At 34.6% G+C, this 19,531-nt stretch overlaps 3 protein-coding genes across 5 annotated transcripts; 1 reads left to right on the forward strand and 2 right to left on the reverse strand.

Annotated features, from left to right (window-relative positions):
• LOC125841179 (uncharacterized) lies at nt 1-3,488 on the forward strand. Of its 2 annotated transcripts, XM_049520245.1 has the most exons (3): nt 1-122; nt 1,218-1,410; nt 3,065-3,488. In XM_049520245.1, the coding sequence occupies exons 2-3, from the start codon at nt 1,229-1,231 to the stop codon at nt 3,249-3,251; spliced, it is 369 nt and encodes a 122-aa protein (XP_049376202.1). In that variant the 5' UTR covers nt 1-122; nt 1,218-1,228; the 3' UTR covers nt 3,252-3,488. The 2 variants fall into 2 exon arrangements, with proteins under 2 accessions (XP_049376202.1, XP_049376201.1); XM_049520244.1 differs by lacking the exon at nt 1-122 and having other exon boundaries at nt 1,177-1,410.
• An 866-nt stretch (nt 3,489-4,354) lies between these two features.
• Nucleotides 4,355-11,607, reverse strand: LOC125841159 (ferrochelatase-2, chloroplastic-like). 2 transcript variants are annotated; one of them, XM_049520224.1, is made up of 9 exons: nt 11,152-11,607; nt 10,353-10,689; nt 10,100-10,243; nt 9,887-9,988; nt 6,989-7,092; nt 6,738-6,864; nt 6,440-6,592; nt 5,646-5,746; nt 4,355-4,943 (listed from the first exon to the last, which is right to left on the reverse strand). In XM_049520224.1, exons 1-9 carry the CDS (start codon nt 11,235-11,237, stop codon nt 4,628-4,630), a joined length of 1,470 nt encoding a protein of 489 aa, XP_049376181.1. In that variant the 5' UTR covers nt 11,238-11,607; the 3' UTR covers nt 4,355-4,627. The 2 variants fall into 2 exon arrangements, with proteins under 2 accessions (XP_049376181.1, XP_049376180.1); XM_049520223.1 differs by having other exon boundaries at nt 10,353-10,692; nt 11,152-11,397.
• Nucleotides 11,608-14,589: 2,982 nt separating this feature from the next.
• On the reverse strand, nt 14,590-19,160 carry LOC125841158 (serine hydroxymethyltransferase 3, chloroplastic-like). The gene is made up of 12 exons (XM_049520221.1): nt 19,018-19,160; nt 18,680-18,928; nt 17,333-17,528; nt 17,061-17,235; nt 16,854-16,971; nt 16,653-16,765; nt 16,437-16,559; nt 15,982-16,086; nt 15,722-15,808; nt 15,537-15,644; nt 15,195-15,267; nt 14,590-15,116 (listed from the first exon to the last, which is right to left on the reverse strand). Exons 2-12 carry the CDS (start codon nt 18,879-18,881, stop codon nt 14,842-14,844), a joined length of 1,575 nt encoding a protein of 524 aa, XP_049376178.1. The 5' UTR covers nt 18,882-18,928; nt 19,018-19,160; the 3' UTR covers nt 14,590-14,841.
• Between the last annotated feature and the right edge of the window lie 371 nt (nt 19,161-19,531).

A 19,531-nucleotide genomic window follows, 5' to 3' on the forward strand; every position in this document is an offset into this window, starting at 1 on the left:
TTAGCTTATTGATCAAATAAATATGTATTAATATACAAAAATATATATACTAATTCAGCTTCAAAACCCTCTGTCTATCTCTCTCTGCAGCTGAAGGAATCATCACATTTTCGATCTTAGAGGTGATTCACTGTCTCTTTCTGCTTATGCCTACTTCTCTTCTTTTAATTTTTTTATTTTTGGTTGTCTGAATAATTTGAAGGCCTTCAATTTTTCATTGTATGGGTTAGGTTAATCCTCAAATGGGGCTTCTTGAGGATTTATTATATGCTTTCAATTGCAATTTATGTTGGAATCTCTTCTTGGAAATATTTGTGTGTTTGTGGGGGTGGTAAAAGACTGCATTTTTAATGAAAAATTCAGATTATGTGAAATTCTAAAAAGCGTAAACAAACAAATTGCAACTTGTGACCTGTTCCATGTGCAATGATGAAATGTGTCCTTGTAGAGTGATTATAGTTTTCATAATTGTGAATCAATCACTTGTTGTAGGAAAATGTGTTAGGAGTTGGGTCTTTGATAGTTAAATGCCTTGCCCGTGATTAAAAAAAGGTTTCGTCTGTAATCCAGACATAGCTAGCTGAAGCTTATTGCCAATGTTGAGGAAAACAGAATGAACTATTTATGTTCCATTTTGATGTCGGTTACTTCAAAGAGTAGTGATGAATAGTAAAATGTGTGGAACCCATTATCTACTGAGTTCTGAGTTGTGTAAATACTGGCCCTCGAGGATTTCTCAGTTACAAAAAAATAAGAAAAGTAAATAGGAGTCTTGAAGCAGACTTATGCTTTGAAGCTAGTGTACTTGACCTTGCTACAGCCATTTGATTCAGGCTGATACCGTGACACTAAATTATCTCTATCATGAAGAGGACATCGCTGAACTGTAAACATTATCGATAACGTGTTGTGATTAGGTGTATAGAATTAGAAATTTAGTGTATGAAAACTGAAAAGTAATTACGAATAAGTTTTTACATTTGAGTCAGAACTTAAAATGGGTTTGAACTTTATTGACATGGTTTTTACTCCATATATTCCAGTTGAAATGCATTTTAATTCTTCTCCGTATAGTTGTTTCTTCATATAGTTCTCTTTAATTTGATCTTTTGAATTGTACTTTGTGCCAAACCCTAACAGATTTCACACTTTCATATATTTTTCTTCTATGTTCAACACTTGTGACAATGTTTTTCACAGTGCATTGTTATTTGTAGGTTACGAAACAATGGCGTCAAAACTGCCGTTAGTGAAAGCAAAGGCCGTTGAAGCTTCAAAGTTCTTGACCAAGAATGGATGTGCATACTACAAGCAGATGTTGGAGCAGAACAAACAATACATTCAAGAGCCACCTACTGTGGAGAAATGCCAGCATTTGGCGAAACAAGTGTTCTATACTCGCTTAGCTAGGTTTGTTATTCATCGCTTCTATCCTTTTAATGTACAAATACTTTAGTCTTTGTAGATAGTAAATGATGATTGCTTCAAGTCCAGTGTTGTGAAAGGCGATCGCCTCATCGCCAATGGCGAGAGGCGAGGCAAGGCGACCCTTCATCGCCTTTTAGCTTTGTGGCGAGGCGATCTCCAAAAGGCGACGCCATGGAGACAAAAGGCGAGAGACAAGAAAGGCGGGAAAGGCGTCGCCTTTTGTATTATCTTAAAAAAATGCAACCAATTTAGGGTTTTAAAAGTTAAAAGGTACTTTTTAGGGTTTTCCGAGTTCGGCCAGACTTTTCCGGCTACTCCAAAGTCCAACCAATACATATTTCTTCTTCAGATTTCATCTTCCTCGGTTTCTTTTTCCTTCTTCTTCTTCATACTTTAGAGTCACTTCTACCTCTGTTTTGACTTTTGTTCTGTTTTTTTCTCATTCAAGTTCTAGACTTTTAGTATGTACCATCTATTTTCAGTGTTTGAATTGAAATATTTGCGAATATGTTATTTATTGCTATTGAGAATCTGATTATTTACATATGCAATTAAATATTTTAACTTTTTGGTATTAATTGGTATCGCATTTCAAAAAGGCGAGCGCCTCGCCGCTCGCCTCGCCTTGTGGCAAGGCAGACCCTTGTCGCCTTTTATCACCTTTCGCCGTCCAAAACACTAGCTTCAACCTACCTGTCCATTACTTGAAAGTATTCAATTGGTAATCAGCAGACAAGATGGACGGATGTAGGAAATGTTGGGCCAATCTTCTTACTGTTTTTGATGCATGTTATCCATAAGTTGGGTGTAGCTAGGTTACCTTAGGGCTGTAGGGTTTAGACTGCAAACTGCTCATCATCTTGTGGTTGTAGTATTTTTCTTGTTCTATCATCTCATTAGGAACCTTAATGATCCGTCTTTGAGGAATCACTTATTTATTGAAAAAACTTCCGGGACCCTATCCTCTCTAAGTTCCCTTGTTCACAAAAGTTGCTCGAGCTTGCATTTGTTGTTGATCTATGTTGTTCGGATCCTCCACAAAAATCGTGACTCCCCTATCGGATCCTCCAAAAATGCATAACTATTGGAGGATCCAACACACACACAACTGCATCTCTGGAGGATCCAAGCAACATAATTGTTGATGACTTCGCAAGGCGAGTTATCAAATAGAGTATTGCTCTTTGATCTTGTTGCTCTCACTGTCCTGCTTTCTGTGGCATGCTGATTTGTTTGATGATTTTTATACTGGAAAGTGGCATTGAGAATTTCTATGTGCCCCAAACATTTCATGTTAATCCATATGTAAAGTATGCTGTTAAACGGGATAGAGGGACTATATCTTTTGGAATTTTCATTGCCAAGAAAATAGAATATTACAGATCACCCAAAAAAGGACTGGACAATTTGGATTAGTATCTGCTGTGAGGATTTTTTTGGTTTGCTGAGAGCAAGAGTAATTCTGCTTCCATTTGTCGTAGTTATTCGTTGCAAAAAGTTTTATGCTTCTCTTTATAAATTATTGGCACATTGTTGAATTATGTCAGAGTAGATAGAAGATATGCTCCTTTTTCTTTCCTGATAGAAAATTTGTTCCATTTATATACACTAATGATATCTCTTCTTTTTGGGACAGTATTCCTGGACGTTATCAAGCATTCTGGAAGGAACTTGATGATGTCAGGAACTTGTGGAAGCACAGACAGGAGCTGAAAATTGAGGATGCTGGCATTGCTGCTCTTTTTGGGCTAGAATGTTTTGCTTGGTTTTGTGCTGGGGAGATTGTAGGTCGAGGGTTCACGATTACTGGTTATTATGTCTAAATCTCCCAAATATTAGGTTTCAAAGTAATGACTTGTATCACTGTCGATAAAAGATCATCTTCAATCTCTAACTTGTGCGGGATAACACATACCAACGAGATACAGATTTTCAAATTTTGATGTTTGGCAAGTACAATTTACGTAGAGGATGAGTTAGGAGCCATATGTTTGCTTCAATAAAGCAGCTTTGAGCATATTGTTTTCATGATTTCTGTTTCTTGTTACATAATTAAATCCCTGAAGATAACATTATCACTATAACATTCTTATACCTACAAGGGGTGTGTTGCGATGCAAGGATCACTCTTCCTTCAACTAAAGGTCTCAGATTGAGCTTTTGACATGGATAATCTTTTGGGAGGGAGCATTTTGCCTCTCTTTTTCCGGCATGAATCTGAATTGGCCGGACAATGAATTTCAGGTACTGGTGAGTGAATCTTTCTCCCAGTGTTTGCTTTTGGTTTTTTTTTTTTTTTTCTGTTCCTGTTCATCCTTTGAAAGACCATCAGCGTTATACGTACCAAATAGCACGATGACTGATGTGTTTACGCTGTTCAATTGAAAAGAAAAGTTTCTTGGATATTGAACTTGAGTTTGTATCCTGAGAATGATATTGCCAAATTGTTTGGGTTGACGGATGAGGAAATTGCACGCCAGGTTTTCTTACCACCTCTCTCGTGATTTGAGTGTTTCTAAAGGATAAAAGTGTAAAGATTTGGATTGAGGGTGTTCAAACTGTGTTCATGAGTTTTCACCAAGAATCCAAGGACCTAATTGAGATTTTTTGGATAGTTAACTTTGGTTTATGACATTTTCAATTTATTTTAATGGAACGTCTAGTTTGCTTTGTTTATTGTAAAGCATATCTGATGCAAGATTCATCTGCCTTGAAGTCGATTTATTTCCATAATATTTGTTAGATTCACAAGTGTGGATCTAAGAAAGGCTAGACCACATTAAGCTTACCTTGCATTTCTCTCTATATTGTTTTCACGTATGAACTATTAGAAGTATCTCATCAAGATGCACTTAATTTGTCCTTGCTGTTTCTACAAATGCTTAATCAAGAGAAATCTATTGTATAATAGAAAATAATTCGTAGATTTACAAAAATAGATGATATTTGTATAGAGTCTAAAACTGAAGCCACAAAGATTGTTGCATCTCTGATTTGTTATCTTTCTATGCACTGGTGCTGCCCCAGAAACAGAATACTGGCACTTCACAACTGTTGAATCAAGTCTCTCTAATAAAAGTGATACCTAACTAAGAGAAACAACACTTGTAAATTGTTTATAAAATCAAAAATCTTTCAGGTGGCATCACAGATTGCTTCTTGATCTCTGTACTATTTCTGTAAAGGATCTCTGTCCTCCCTAAAGTATGTTCTTCTTAAAAGCCGATACCATCTTTGGTGAAAACAGAAAAACAAATGCTAAGAGTGATCCGAAAAGCATTTTCAAAAAATATTGCATGGGATCATTATCAACTTCTTCCTCTGTACCAGTGGACGTTGACATTGCCATTGTCGAAGGCAATGCTTCAATAACTGCATCTGCCAGATCAGTTATGAAAGAGGAGGTGCAATTCAGAGCAGGAACACGACCCCAATTTTCAATTCCCGATTCAAGTGCTAACTCCTTGTATTCCATATCAATCTCTTCAAGAGTCTCTATATGCTCGCTCACAAAGCTGAAATTCCAATAGCATGGATACATTAGGTGAGATATCAAGAATAAAGCAAGAGATTGTGTTATTTTGCAGACAAGTAAAAAGTAAGCCAACAAACATTCATATGAGAAGCACTTGCTACCAAGTCAACAAAAGCATTGTCCCTTACTAAATCCCACAACTAAAAACATATCTCAGAGACAGTTGGCTATTGTCGCTCCAAATTCCCACATCAGTTTTATGAATATGCAGGAGACTTAAAACCATTAGGATAATACCACTAACTGAAGAATTTCAAGACACTTCAAGTGAGGTAAAACATCTCACCCCCTTTTCTTTTTCTTCCAACTAATCAAAGAGGTTTTCACGGTTAATAGTCGAATTATTAATTTTCCAACCTCTCATGCACAAGAGATTAGCATCCATAAGTGACAATCCTTTCTATAAATTCAAGTTATCAATTTGGAGCAATAGGACCCATGAGTCATGTGGTCTTCCTGTTACCTTCTCCAGCAAATCAGATCTGGCTAGAGAAACCATAGTAGACTTGAAATAGTTTTCAACAAAATGTATCCATGTTAAATTTGCATGACAGCCCATAGAATGTCTAAAAGAGGTCATCAATCTAAGAAAAAATCGACCAACAAATTGATAGCACTTAGTTTTGATCCCATGACACCATAATTCATTGAGAAGATAAGTTTCAGGTGCTAGAATGCATACCTTACTGGAACAGCCAACAGAGACTTTACACCTTTCTGTCCAAGCTCCACAAGAACTTCATCAGTGTATGGTTTCAACCATTGTACAGGACCAACTCGGCTCTGAAATGCAAAAGGATGATACTGAATTAATTCACCACAAGGGAAAAGTACCTTCATCCCACTATATTTAGTTTTTGGTATATTTCTTGTATACAGGAACTTCCCCACATTAATGAAATTGCTTTTCTTCATTTTACATAGTATAAGAGTAAAATATTATAAAGGATTATTAAACCGAGTTTGGAGAAGAAGAGTTAGGAAAATCTGAAATGTAAAAAAGTATAAAGTTGGTAAAAAAAATGTCACGTCAAATTTGAAATAATACGAGTAAAATCCATATTAATCTGAATTGTTGAGGGATGAACTTTTACAATTTTAGGGAAGACATCATATTTTATGAAACAGACAAAAATAGAGGTGAAATGGGGAAAAGGGGAGTCATATTCTGTCTCAACCCCCAACAATCCTCCTCAAAAAAAAAAAAAACTGATTTTTAAGAAAAGGAAGAAAAAAGAGGAGAAAAATATGGAACAGTTCCACTTTGACATGAAGACTGATCCGTATAAGCTCATTGAGTTTGGCTAAACTGAACTTTGAGTCATTGCAGCATGGAAAACTACGTTTATTCCCCATCTATAATAAATTACTTAGAGGGAGCCATTGGGAAGAGCTGAATGTACGTGGTATTGCAGAATGTCAAGAACTACGGGTAACTCAAGAAGTGATCTGGAGGACTTAAGCTTTAGGACAAACCTGGTAAGCCAAGGTATGATCATTGTTGATTCTTCTAGCTTTCAGCTCTTTCATTATCAAGAAAATGCACTCCTCCATCTGATCTCTATATGGATCACCAGCATTTTCAACATAACTAACTGGCACTCCATGGGCACTAAAGAAAATCATGACCTAAAAATACATCCCTCTTAGAATTCAGTTGGAATAGTCAATAAGTCCCAGTGAAAATAAAGAAAGGTTCATCACCAAACTAAAAGCATAACCATGATGATCAGAAACTAAGGCCACACAAATAATAAAAAAAAAGATATGCTACCTCCTCAGGCTTAGTGAAAGTATGCAACTCCTGCTCAATCAAGTTTGCCATGGACTTGATGTAACCTTGTCGTTGGTACCAGGATTCAATGACAGCAACTGGCAGTCTGGACAGATAAGAGTCTTCTCTGGGAGTACACAAAAAGTTAAGATATTGAGTAGAGACAGGAAAAAGTATATGCATACACTTCAATTTAAGAACATGACACTCCATACATGCAGTAACCAAATTGAAAAGAAAAAGAGAGTTACTTGAAAATATTCTGAAGGGCACGGACACTTGAACCAGTTGTAGAGATAGAGTATTGAGGATATAAAGGCAGTACAACAAGCTTTGTAATCCCATCTCTTTTTATCTGCACCATAACAGGGAACTCAAATTTAGATCAAACTTAAGACCTACGAAATTTCCAGCTCACAGGAGATGAGTGATTCTTAGGTCCATTCAATCCCAACCATTCATTTGGGTGTCCTCGAAAGGATAACTGCTGGCTGGGATCAAGTAGATGTAGCAAAACATGTTCCACCCAAGAATTTCAACACATAAATCTTTTTATCAAAAGTATCAGCATATAACTATTTGATTATATCTATACATAAAAGCAGTGAGGTTGCACTACAAGCTTGCTAAGAAAACAGAGCACATTAACAAGACTTTGCTAACCAGAAGCCAAAACTATCACATCCAGATAAATTAAATGAAAAAAAAGCATAATGAATTTTCTTCAGGTAATATTGCCAAACAATGTAATCAGAACACAACACATAATTGCTAAAACTATCAATTTCGCTTCTTACAAATGAAAATGGACATGATTATCTTCAAAATGTGAATTACTCTTGGCCAGGCTTCAACAAAAAGGATTTATTTACCAATCAAAAAATTAGTAAACAATAGTATAGATCACTTTTGTTTTTTGAGGTGTATAGATCATTGAATGTTCTTAGCATAATTGATTTAAACAAATGCCAGAATTAAACGTTAGCTCCTCATAAATGGACATAGACAGACAAGTTAGTTTATAATGTGAAACATTCTAGTCGTGGACTAAGACGGACATTATCCAGACTTGAAAACCCAAAAAACAAAAATAAGAAGCGATATTTTAACATATTGCAAGCTGAAAAGAGGTTCTTTAGGAGAGTTCCTCACATTTTACTACTTCGATCCAGATTTTGCTTGTAAAAAGCTTTCTAGTCCTCCAATTTTAGTTCAGTAGTACTTATCAAACGTTTTTTTAGTTGAGTAGTAATTTCTTTTTTATCAGTAAAATGATGAGCAGTACTTATCAAACAATTCTTTTTTTTTTTTTGATGAAGTAAATGTTCCATTGAAGGCATCAAGAAGATGCAAATTAGTTACAAAAGTAGAAGCAAAAACAGTTGGTCTGCTGGCTCAAGTACAATTATGCTAAAACTAAGGAGCCAACAAAATTTGAAAAACTATCAAACAATTCTTTTAGTTGGATAGTTCCTTACTTCTCAATAAAACGTGCACATCCTGATAAAAATGAGAGTTGGCTTGAAATGCTTTGGTCATGTCCTAAGTAGACCTTCCGATGCAATGGGTTCTAGGTGTGAAAAAACATACTGAATAATAGGAAGCTGTCTCAAAATACCAACGATCTCCCAGAATCCATGCAACTTAGAGAAAGATAGAGCACAGTGAAAGAAAAAGATTCCTTAGCAGTACCACTCTAGTTGAGATTAAGGCTAGTCTACTTGGTATGTCTCCAATTATCTAAGAGTCCTTTTGATCTTGTCAGGGATTGTATACGTCAATAGAAAATCTAGTAAAATTCACGGCTTAGAGACCCTAATATATTGAAGATTGGAAATGGAGCTAAATAGGAATGAAATGGGTACTGAGGATTCATATAATCCCCACTAGCTCGGGATTGAGGCTTAACTCTTGTTAAACATAGGGTTCAGTAACAGATATCTTATTCTTCTATTTCATGTAAGATATTTTTTCTAGGTTTAGACATTTTTCACATGCATGGCTGTGAACAAATCAAGTCCAAAGAAGATATTTGACTAGGCACTTATTTAAGCTAGATATGAAGTCCAGTCCAGTTCAATTACTGTTGGGATTAACAAAAAACGGAAGATTTTCTGCGGAGGAGGAGGACGAGAGAGGAGAGGAGGAGATAACACAAAGAACACAGAAACCTTTAGCCCAATATCTTCCCTAAAACTATATGAAGGGAGGAGTGAGTGGCAGGCGTCTTTCTTCTTCTTTATTTCTTTTCTCCTTTCGTTTATTCATTTTTGGGCAGGGAGACGAAGATACAAATAAATTAGATATCTCATGATCCATTAAGTAGAAAAACCATCTGTTATTATTGTTGCTAACTTAATCCATTATTATTCATCTTCTACTTTCCCCAACAGAAAGTTTTTCTAAAGCTACTAGTATAAAAGAAGATTTCTACAATCAAGATCCTAGATGATATTGCTTTAGGGTAAGAAAGTGTAAAATCATAAGAACCTTGAAAGAAACGGAAAAGGGAAAAAAAGAGAAGATATTATGTATATATACCTGTAGAACTGCAAGAATAGTAAAGATGAGCTAAACTCCATTTTCTATGTTAAGCTCAAAGTCTAAATATGACAATGCAACTCAGGACATAGAACAATTGCAGCGACCATGTAATACAAGTTATATATAAACATTTATATAGAATGAAAAAGCATATGGTATACCATTATTTATACTCATTATACTGTAAAATACAAGCCGGGATTTGTAGAATATGTGCTACAGAAAACATATTTTATGTCATAAGGTCACAAAATGACAGAAATCAAGAAACACTGCCAAAGTAGTTGTAAGATGTGTAGGATCTTATGGTTCTACCATTTTTTATTCTACCTTACAGAATTATTCTATTTTTTAGTGATTCTTTATTCTTATTTTAGTAGTAAGATTTATAATTTGTGCTTGTTAGTTAGTACTTCTGTGAATTGTGCCCGTGTTCGAGCTCTCAAAACAAATTACATTTATTTGAAAAGTATAAATGAAACTAAAGTTCAGATGACTTGTTGAGATTATCGTAAGCACATGAGAGAAGACACAGACAAGATCAAAGAATAGATCAAGACAAGAAAATGTCAACTGGAAGGAGCAAGGATGCATTTTGAGCTTACCTGGTGAACAGCTTCCTCGGTGAATGGGTGCCAGTACCGCATCGCAACATAGACATTAGCCAGGACTTCCTTTGTTTCCAGTGCCATTTTTAGTGCACTAGCCTGTAATGATGAACTTAAAGAGGGTTAACAAGTTGAAAATGACATCAGCAAAATGAAATAAAAAGAACTTGTTAACACAGAGCACGTAAATAAACAGAGGTTTTTCTGTACCTGCTCATCTGTTATTTTTCGTAAAGGAGAACCACCTCCAATTGCAGCATATCCTTCCTTACTTTTCGGAGCTCGGAGAACAGATATAAGTTGTGCCAATGGGCGCTGGAGAAATCGGAACAATCTGGGGAGACGTATAATATCCTGCCACGCGAGATTCATACCATTAGCATAAACACAAACAATGAAACTAAATTATTCAAAATCTTCAGCTTAGGAATAATAAAAGGAGTTAGACTGATTGTTAGCATACAGGATCAGCAAATAAGTTGAACAGAAAAGGCTGGACATCATGAAGCGTGTCTGGTCCTCCAAGATTCAAAAGTAGCACTCCGATCTTTTCTTCAACTGTCTGTGAAGAAGACTCAATGATGCTCCCCGGATACGTAGACAATCCAACAGAGCAGAACGTCTTGCCAACTACATCTCTCTTGTGCACTGGGCGATGTAAAGACAATCCCCCAACTACACTGCTTTTTTTAAGAGTGGGTTCAGAAGATAAAACTGTAATCTCTCGCTCATCAGAATTCATTTCTCGCCCACCATGTGAGGAATGGCAAGCAGGCATTAACCTTTTCTGCGAGCAGCATCTGCTAGGACAAAAATTCAGGTTCAGCACTCCATTTTGGCATTCAAATTAGCAGGGAAATGAAAAATCTATGTCTATCCCATCATTAAAAAGGTTCTTTTCCCCTCACAAGAGAGTATATCGAGTCATCATACTTGATACACTCCCTCTATTAGATTGTCATTACAAAGTTATATATATGTAAAGAATAACTTCCTAAAATTTGTAAACAAAACATTTTCCCCATATTATAAGCTACCACATGACCCCATTCTCCTACCAAACCCAAAGCATCCGAAACATTTCAGCAAGATTCTAACTTTTCAAACAGTTAGTCATATAATTGATCAAATCAAACGTTACAACAAAGAAAAAACGGCTGCATCCTTATAAAAACATATAATTGACAATAACAGAATTTAAGAGCAACCCAAATGAAAAAAGAAAGGAATTTCCAAGAAAATGAAAACCCATAAAAGCTTACATAGAGGAGTTAGAAGTGAAATTGGCAAAACCAGAACTTGAAACCTTAGTGGGTTGAAGAAGTCGAGAGATCGTCCCTGTTTCCATAATCTACTATTTGATGATTTTCTTGTATCAAAATTTTCCAAAAAGAGATCTCAGTCTAGTTTTTTATGGGTCTGAAAGAAAAAAAAAATACTATTAAATGGAGAAAAATGTATAGTTTGTGGGAATTTTTTGTGAGAAAAATAAAGGGGTTGGCTAATAAAGTAAAATATTGAGAAGAGTCAAAGAAATGTAGGGTTTATGGAAGCTAATTGGATGTATAAAAAAAGAGCAGAGTCAAAGGGAGAGGAATAACGAAGACGTGTTCATAGCTAGTGATGGAGCAACTCACCTAACACCATTTTTCTTCCTTCGAACGAAACCGCCAACCCCGACTCTTTCTTTTTCTTTTTCTCTTTTGGGGGCTATTAAATTACTCTCCCGTTTTATATTAGTTGATCATTTTCTTTTCGCAAATTAAGAAATTATAATTAGGAAGATAACATTTTCAAAATGGATTAGTTGTAAGGGTAATATAAAGAAATTTTAATTAATGTTTTCTTGATTTAATAAGGTGAATAATTAATTTTAATAAGATGATCAATAAATATGGGACGGTGTGAGTATCTTGCGGTACACTCTTGGCATAAAATTTGGCATTAGCTATGTAGTTTTTGATTACCATTTGGATATTTGTGTAAAATTTAGAATTAAAATGCATACTTTTGTTTGTCAATTTTATAGTCTCAAATGATATATTGGTAGTCTTGCATTACCTATGTATATTAGTTTTTAATATAATAATAAATCGTATAATATCAGAAGTTAGTAGAAATGATTGGCAAGGTATCTGAACTAATCATGTGAGCAGTTAGACACCTCACATGTACTTATATAATACTCTTTTGTCCAATAATAGTTGTTCATCAGTGACTTAGCACATTTCTTAAGAAATAATAAATAATAAGAGTAATATTATTATTTTATTATTTGATTTTATTAAATTTAATTTTTTGAAAACTATATTAGATGATAAATAGTATAATAACAATGGTAAAATAGACACAAAAGGTAAATTATCTCTTAATTTTCTAAACTGAATAAGTATTATTGAATAATTATTTTTAGTGTAATGGATAACTATTATTGGACGGAGAGAATATCCTATTTGAACTTTTGACTGTCTTCCTCAATTTCTAAGCCCCCTCCCCCCCAACAATCAAAGTTTTATTCAAATTTTTTAGTTATTTTATTTACAACAATTGAGCTATTAATGTAGTAGTCATTCCATTTTAATTAGAAACGGATTTAAAATTTGAAAGTTTTGTGTGTTATATTAATAAAAGTGTAAGAAGATAAAAATATACTAAGACTGAATGTCACCCATATAAGAATTTATAAAGACTTATTATAAATGTTCAACACTATACGATTGTCTGAAATAATAAGTATGGAACAAATAGAGAAAGAGAAAATCTGACTCTTTTTGAATGGCAAGTAGATCACCAAACTTCTAAAGTATATTGCCTTTGATAGAGAATTGATAGGGATTGCTACTCAAGACTGAATGTCACCCATACAAGAGTTTATAAAGACTTGTTATTATTGTTCAACACTACAAGATTGTCTGAAATAAGTTGCATTTTGTGATCTTCCGCTTCAGTCGCGGGGATCCGATGTTGATTTTCAATTTAAATGTCAGCTCCAGGTTTGGGGTGGCCCATCTGATTATGAATATGAAGAAAAAAAAAAGGTAACCGCCTAGAGAGTCGTTTTTTCGTTTTTAATTGGAATGTTCATTATCATAATAAGTAGTCGATTAGGAGAACTGCTATCTCACTACAGAGTATACTCTTCCTCATCTTTCATTATTCATCTTTTATGTCCGTTTCGCGGCTGAAGAAGAGCTAGGGGATCGGTCCGAGATCGAAAGAGCCTTGGATCAACTTGAATTGGCCAAGATTAAAGAAAATTTGACTCATTTTGAATGGCAAGTAGATCATCAAGCTCCTAAAGTATATTGCCTTTGATAGAGAATTGATAGGGGTTGCTAGTGCTATTATTTGCATCATGTGTATATCCAATAGGTGTTATTGGTCGATCGAACAAAAAATTAATAATTTTATCACAAAAAATATGAAATAAACATCACTAAATTAATAACTTGAATTTTTACTAACTCTGAAAAAAAGAGAAGAACAGATATATAAATACAACAACATCAAGTAAGGAAGACAAATGGGAGAAACACAAAGCAATGCAATATGATATTTTCTCCGTTCCCTTTTAGCTGTCATGATAATATTTAGCACAATCCTTAAGAAAAAATTAACAAGGAGGGTTGTTTGACCAATATTAATATATCTATTATTAATTCTTTAATAGTTATCTATATATGTGCATCTTAACTCTAGAATAATTAATGTTAATGATAAAATTTGAAAAAAAATAATTAATTTTCTATTAATTATTTAAATTGACAACTAGAGTACTTTGGAATAAACATTTTTAGTATACATGACAATCGATAAGAAATGATGGAAGTAATATACAATGCCAAGGTCTAATTGCGTGACCGCACATTAAATAAAAGGGAAAGTGGTCACTGCTATCACTAATTTAATAGACGCTTGTGCCAAATTAGGTAATAAATTGATAGTTAGGTTAAAAGAGTTAGTTAGATGGCACAATGGGCACTCTCGTTAATTTTTTCTTTGAATTATTTTAAACTTAACCCATAAAAATCGAATTAAGCCGATCATTTGTTGCGGGAATCGTTTTGATAACCCTAGTCAAATTAACAAAAGTGCACAAATATTCATTTTTGGGGTCGATATTTAACTAACTGAGGTTAAAATTTTGCACTTGAAATACATATAAAAGTTGTCTTAAATCTCAAACATGTGTGTCTAGATTTGTTATGCCAAATTAATTCAAACTTACTCCAAATTAACTCGAATTAGAAAAAAAAAATAACTCCATGCATCATATCGAACAAATATTTATAAAAACAACAAAAAAAAAAAAAATCTAATTAGCTCATTCAACACTATTTTTATTTTTTAAAGTATGTATGAGTTTCATCATATACAATGAAACGCATGCAACTCATAATACACAAGTGAAACACATGCTTAAAATGAAATGAAATTAGCGTAAAATCACATGTCAAAACGTTGATTTCATCACATTTTATATTGCAATATGAAGTCGCATGTCCAAACACGCCTACTAAGATTTTATACATGTCTAAATGCATAAGCAAAAAAACAAGCATATGCTTTTGTCTGAAGTTCACTAATATTTGGATATTTGTTAAAAAAGAAAAGCTTATGAGGGATAATAATACTTAAATAAGGCAACAGAAATAGGACACCCCTGACATATTTACGGTGAAATCACATATGTAGGATTTTAGATCCTCAAATTCCAACAGATTGACATGACATAAACTACAATTTCCATTATATAGTTTTCAAATTTGATTCAATTGTTTTTGCAACAGCCATGGATTATGAATCTGCTACATTTCCCAGGAGAAGAAACATAGATGATCTTCAAGTATCCATGCATGCTAAAACATTCTAAACAACACATTGCAAAATTCGGTAGGAGGAAAGGGCAGCTTGTATGTAACTATCATTCATCAGGCAATTTGGCCTTCATTTCATAAACCAGGCAAAGGGTACTGGGACGTCAAAGCTTCGACTCTTTTTTGCAAGTCCAACACCTTATCCATCAAATTAAAATCTGGGGATGTAACAACCTTCATGAAATCTTGGAGTTTGGTAGTAGAGACGGACTTTTTGGCTTCAAGGGTAATTTGCACACCCTCGTGAATGAAATCTGCAACTGCTACAAATTCCTTCTCTGTAAAACCTCGAGTGGTCATGGCTGGTGAGCCTATGCGGATGCCACCCGGTACTAGTGCACTTTTATCACCTACAATTTTGATTTTGACAGTGTAAATGAAAAAAGAACTTTGAAAAAAATGACAAACTGCATAAAAGCTTCACTCACCAGGCACTGAATTCTTATTGAGAGTAATTGATGCTATGTCGAGTATTTTCTCCACTCTAGCACCATCAATTCCCTAATTGACAAATGAACACGGTTAACCTATGCTGGATCCTGGTGCTTACAGCCAGCATTACACAGATTAATTATAGCCATCTTTTATTTCTTTTGAAAATTTACTTTAAACAAACTAGTATATCTATAGATCGTTGTCATCAAACAGTGAAAGGGTAGGCAAGATTGTTGTTGTTGTGAATATAATTTGTTTTTGTTTACCTACAAAATATAAGTCCATCCCAGTTACACAATAGAAGGGAAACAGAAGGCATAATTGAGAAAACTCACCATGGGTCTCAAATCCACAAGAACCAAATGATTGTCACTCCCTCCTGAGACCAGCTTGTAGCCTAATTCCATTAATCGGCTTGCAAGTGCTCTACAGTTGGCAACCACCTACAAGATAAATATTAAATGAAGTCAAATTCCAACAGATAGAGCCTGTGTTGAGGTAAAGAAGCCAAAAATCTTACCTGGTTCTGATAAACCTTAAATTCAGGTGATTTGGCATGCTTCAAGCATACAGCTAGTCCTCCAATTGTGTGATTATGAGGACCACCCTTCAAAGAAAAACAATTATATTGATAGATCAATTCAAGGAATCTAGATCATATACTAATATAGAGTCCAAAAGGGAACATTGTCCTTTCTTTGGTAAGATACTAGCAATCAAGGAACATATTTCATAAAACAAAAGGAGAAAAATGGATAGTCAAAAGCAAAATGAACTGACCTGCAAACCAGGAAAAACAGCATTGTTTATGGCGGATTCCAGATCCATTCCCAGAACTGGATCTTTTTTGAAGAAGATCATTCCACCTCTAGGACCTCTAAGAGACTGAACAGACAAGTCAAAGTTAGGCCATAGTTAATCAGATATAACATAATATTACTCGGTAACTACTAAAATATTTGAGTTTAAAGATGGAGTTAGTAGCCTTCCCAAAGTTCCTCCATCTTCTGTATATCCTTAAATCCAGCCTACTCTCTTATATCTTACTTTTAAGAATTGCTAAGGAAAATGAGACTTGATACATTTTTGGAGATCTAACAGCAGAAGCGCATTGGAGAGATAGAGAAGTGCAACGAAAATATAATTGATATAACTGTTTAGCTTTCTTTTAAGGAGCGGGGAAGGGAGGGATATGCTGAGAACAAAACTATTAGCTTGGCAACAAATTACAGTACCTTGTGAGTAGTAGTAGTAACAATGTCACAGTATTCAAATGGATTAGCAAGTACAGAGGCAGCTACAAGCCCACTGATATGAGCCATATCCATCATTAGGAAAGCTCCAACAGCATCTGCTATCTACCAGGATATACCAGAAACATAATATTAGATCCCAAACACACAGAACAGCAAGAAGAACAACGTAGAGATCCAATTATTATATAATTGTACCTTTCTCAGACGAGGATAATCAAAATCACGCGGATATGCACTAGCACCAGCAATAATAAGCTTTGGGCGAAAAAGATTCGCTGTTTTCTCCAGCATTTCATAATCGAGAATACCTGTTTAGAATTAAAACAGACTTCCAATCAGCTGATAATTCTATTAACAATCCAAATGCAACATGTTAAAGTGGTCCACTGTTGTTACCTGTAGATTCATCAAGTCGATAAGGCATGGATTCGAAGTAAATTGAGGTGCCTGAAACTCGTCTTTTTGGAGTCATAAATCCATGGGACAAGTGGCCACCATGAGGTAAGTCCAATCCCTAAGGTACAAATCACACAATATAAATGTCAGTCCATGCAACTACTAAAAGACCAATAATAAGAAAACTGCTTACTAGTTACAACTAACCATAATCCGGTCATGTGGATTAAGAACCGCTGTGTAAACTGCAAAATTTGCCGGAGAACCAGATAATGGTTGAACGTTCACACCCCATTGTTTTCCATCTAAGCTAAAGGCAGACAATGCTCTTTCTTGACAGAGAGTTTCCAACTCATCGATGTATTCATTCCCACCATAATATCTGATACAATTAAGAACTAGAAAATTGTCATTAACAAGCTATATAAAAGAAGACACATTTTCTGTAGGGAAGAAAAATCTATGATCAATATCTTCACCTTTTGCCTGGAAGCCCTTCAGAATATTTGTTGGTAAGGCAAGAACCAACTGCTTCCATCACTGCTCGAGATGTGAAATTCTCAGAGGCAATAAGTTCTAAGCTCCTAAATTGACGTTGCTTCTCTTTGTCAATAATAGCACGAACATCAGGGTCAGCTTCATGCAACCCATAGTCTTCAAAGCTGCTCCCAGCACCTAGAGAATGCAGCTGACACCAATGAGTAAATGAAGAAAGTCTAAAAAGTATATATCATCATCATACACACTTATGAGGGATATGTAACCACCAGAAATGGATTTAGTCCCAGTTAGTTTTCACATTCCTCGTCCATCAGAATTGAATTCCGTACCTATTAGTTTTTATATCCCCGCGGGGAAATGAAAAACAAACTAAAATGCTCAATGAAAATCAGTTCTGACATCAATTATAGTCTCTGCATTGGTTCCAAGGAGCTGATATAACAAGGTGGATGACTCTTCATATCTGTTGTTGGTAAGCAAGAAACGACACTTTCAATCCCCTCATTTCAGAAAACTGAGGTCCTCCAAATAACACATTCCAGCTTTACATGAGCTAACAAGTTCATCCCATAAGGCAATTGGTGTATTGAATTGGATATCAAAATAACGTTCAAGAGTACCCATTCACACATCATCAAATCAACGACATTTCATATCAGGAGTACAGAAAATTACATTTAATATTGGGTTATTGGGTAAATCGATAACCCATTAAGATTGTAATAATTTACTATTTTACCCCTATATAAATATTAAATTAAATATTAGTGCCTTACACTTCAATTCACACTTCACATTAACTTTGAATTCAAAACTTCACATTATACAAAATGTCAAAACCTATCGTTTCTATTTTATGAGAATAAGAACACTTTCATGTAAGTTACTATTGTTTCTGTTTAATGAGCCTTCTCTAAAGTTAGTTACATTAGAGTATGAAGAAGTCATATATTTGTTTTATGAGCATTTTTTATTGGTTAAATCGAAAACCGAACAATTAAGAATCAAAAAACTGATAAACTGAAAACAGATAAAAAAAAATTTTTTTTATTGGTTTGGTTATTGGTTTAGTGTATTTCAAACCGAAAACCGATATACATAAAACAAAACCAAACCGACTAATGATAACTATCCTGGGACTCTTCATAAAAAACATAATCAGGGATCCATCAAGCACCATTTGTACTAAAGGAGAATCTGACCAAACCGAAAAAAACCCTCCTCCACCAATAAAAAACAGATTTTTATACATCCAAAATAGTTCTAAAGAACATTTTTCATATGCATATACTATTTAGAACAAAACAACAAAATTTACAAATTACCTTCAGGAGAAGAAGAAGTAGGCCTTTCCGTAATCAAGCTCCATTCAGTTGGAGTTGCTCTGCAGGGCTTGACAGAGCATAACTTTACCCGACTCGAATTTACATTAATACCAGCAACCCCTTTTGAAGGAAAAGCTGACCCTTTAACCCAAAGAGGCTGCTGAAGAGAACTCATAACTCCAGCTCCGCAACAAGCTTCCATGATACAATTAATTAACAGCAACCCCTTTTCTTCAAAATTCAGTTATTCTGCAAATAGAAAGAAAGAAAAAAATATTGTAACTTGGAAACAGGGGATTCAACTGAAGATTTTTTACAAGAAGTATAAATCGTTTAACCTGATTGAAATTTCGCTTGATTTTCAGTTGTGTTTGTACAACTCTGGGAATATATATGAAGAACACAAGGTGAAGAAAAAGAACCCTAGCTTGGAAATTCGCGCGCCGCTCATGCACTGATATCTGGAATATGTAATTCAATCGTATATTTTATTTTATTTAGGGAAAATACATTAAAAAAAAAATCTGAACTTGATCGAATAACTTACTTTAATACTTAAATTATACGGGCGTTTAAATACCCCCTTAATATTTTTGAAGTGATTTTTTTTTCCATCATGAAACTATAACACCACTCTCACCCGCCACATCATAACCTAGTAAGCGTCACATCATAACCATGTAGGTATCATGCCATTAATTTTTATTTCTTTTTTACTTATTCATTATTTTTTCTTAAATACTTTTGAAAATTAATTATATCAATTAATTAATTTATAAATGCACACCCCACACCTCTCTTTCTTCTTCCTTGTTGTTCACCATTATTCCAACCTTCCATACTTTCTTTTCT

Source organism: Solanum stenotomum, chromosome 10 (assembly GCF_019186545.1).
Source record: "Solanum stenotomum isolate F172 chromosome 10, ASM1918654v1, whole genome shotgun sequence".
In the NCBI taxonomy this organism is placed as follows: Eukaryota; Viridiplantae; Streptophyta; class Magnoliopsida; order Solanales; family Solanaceae; genus Solanum; species Solanum stenotomum.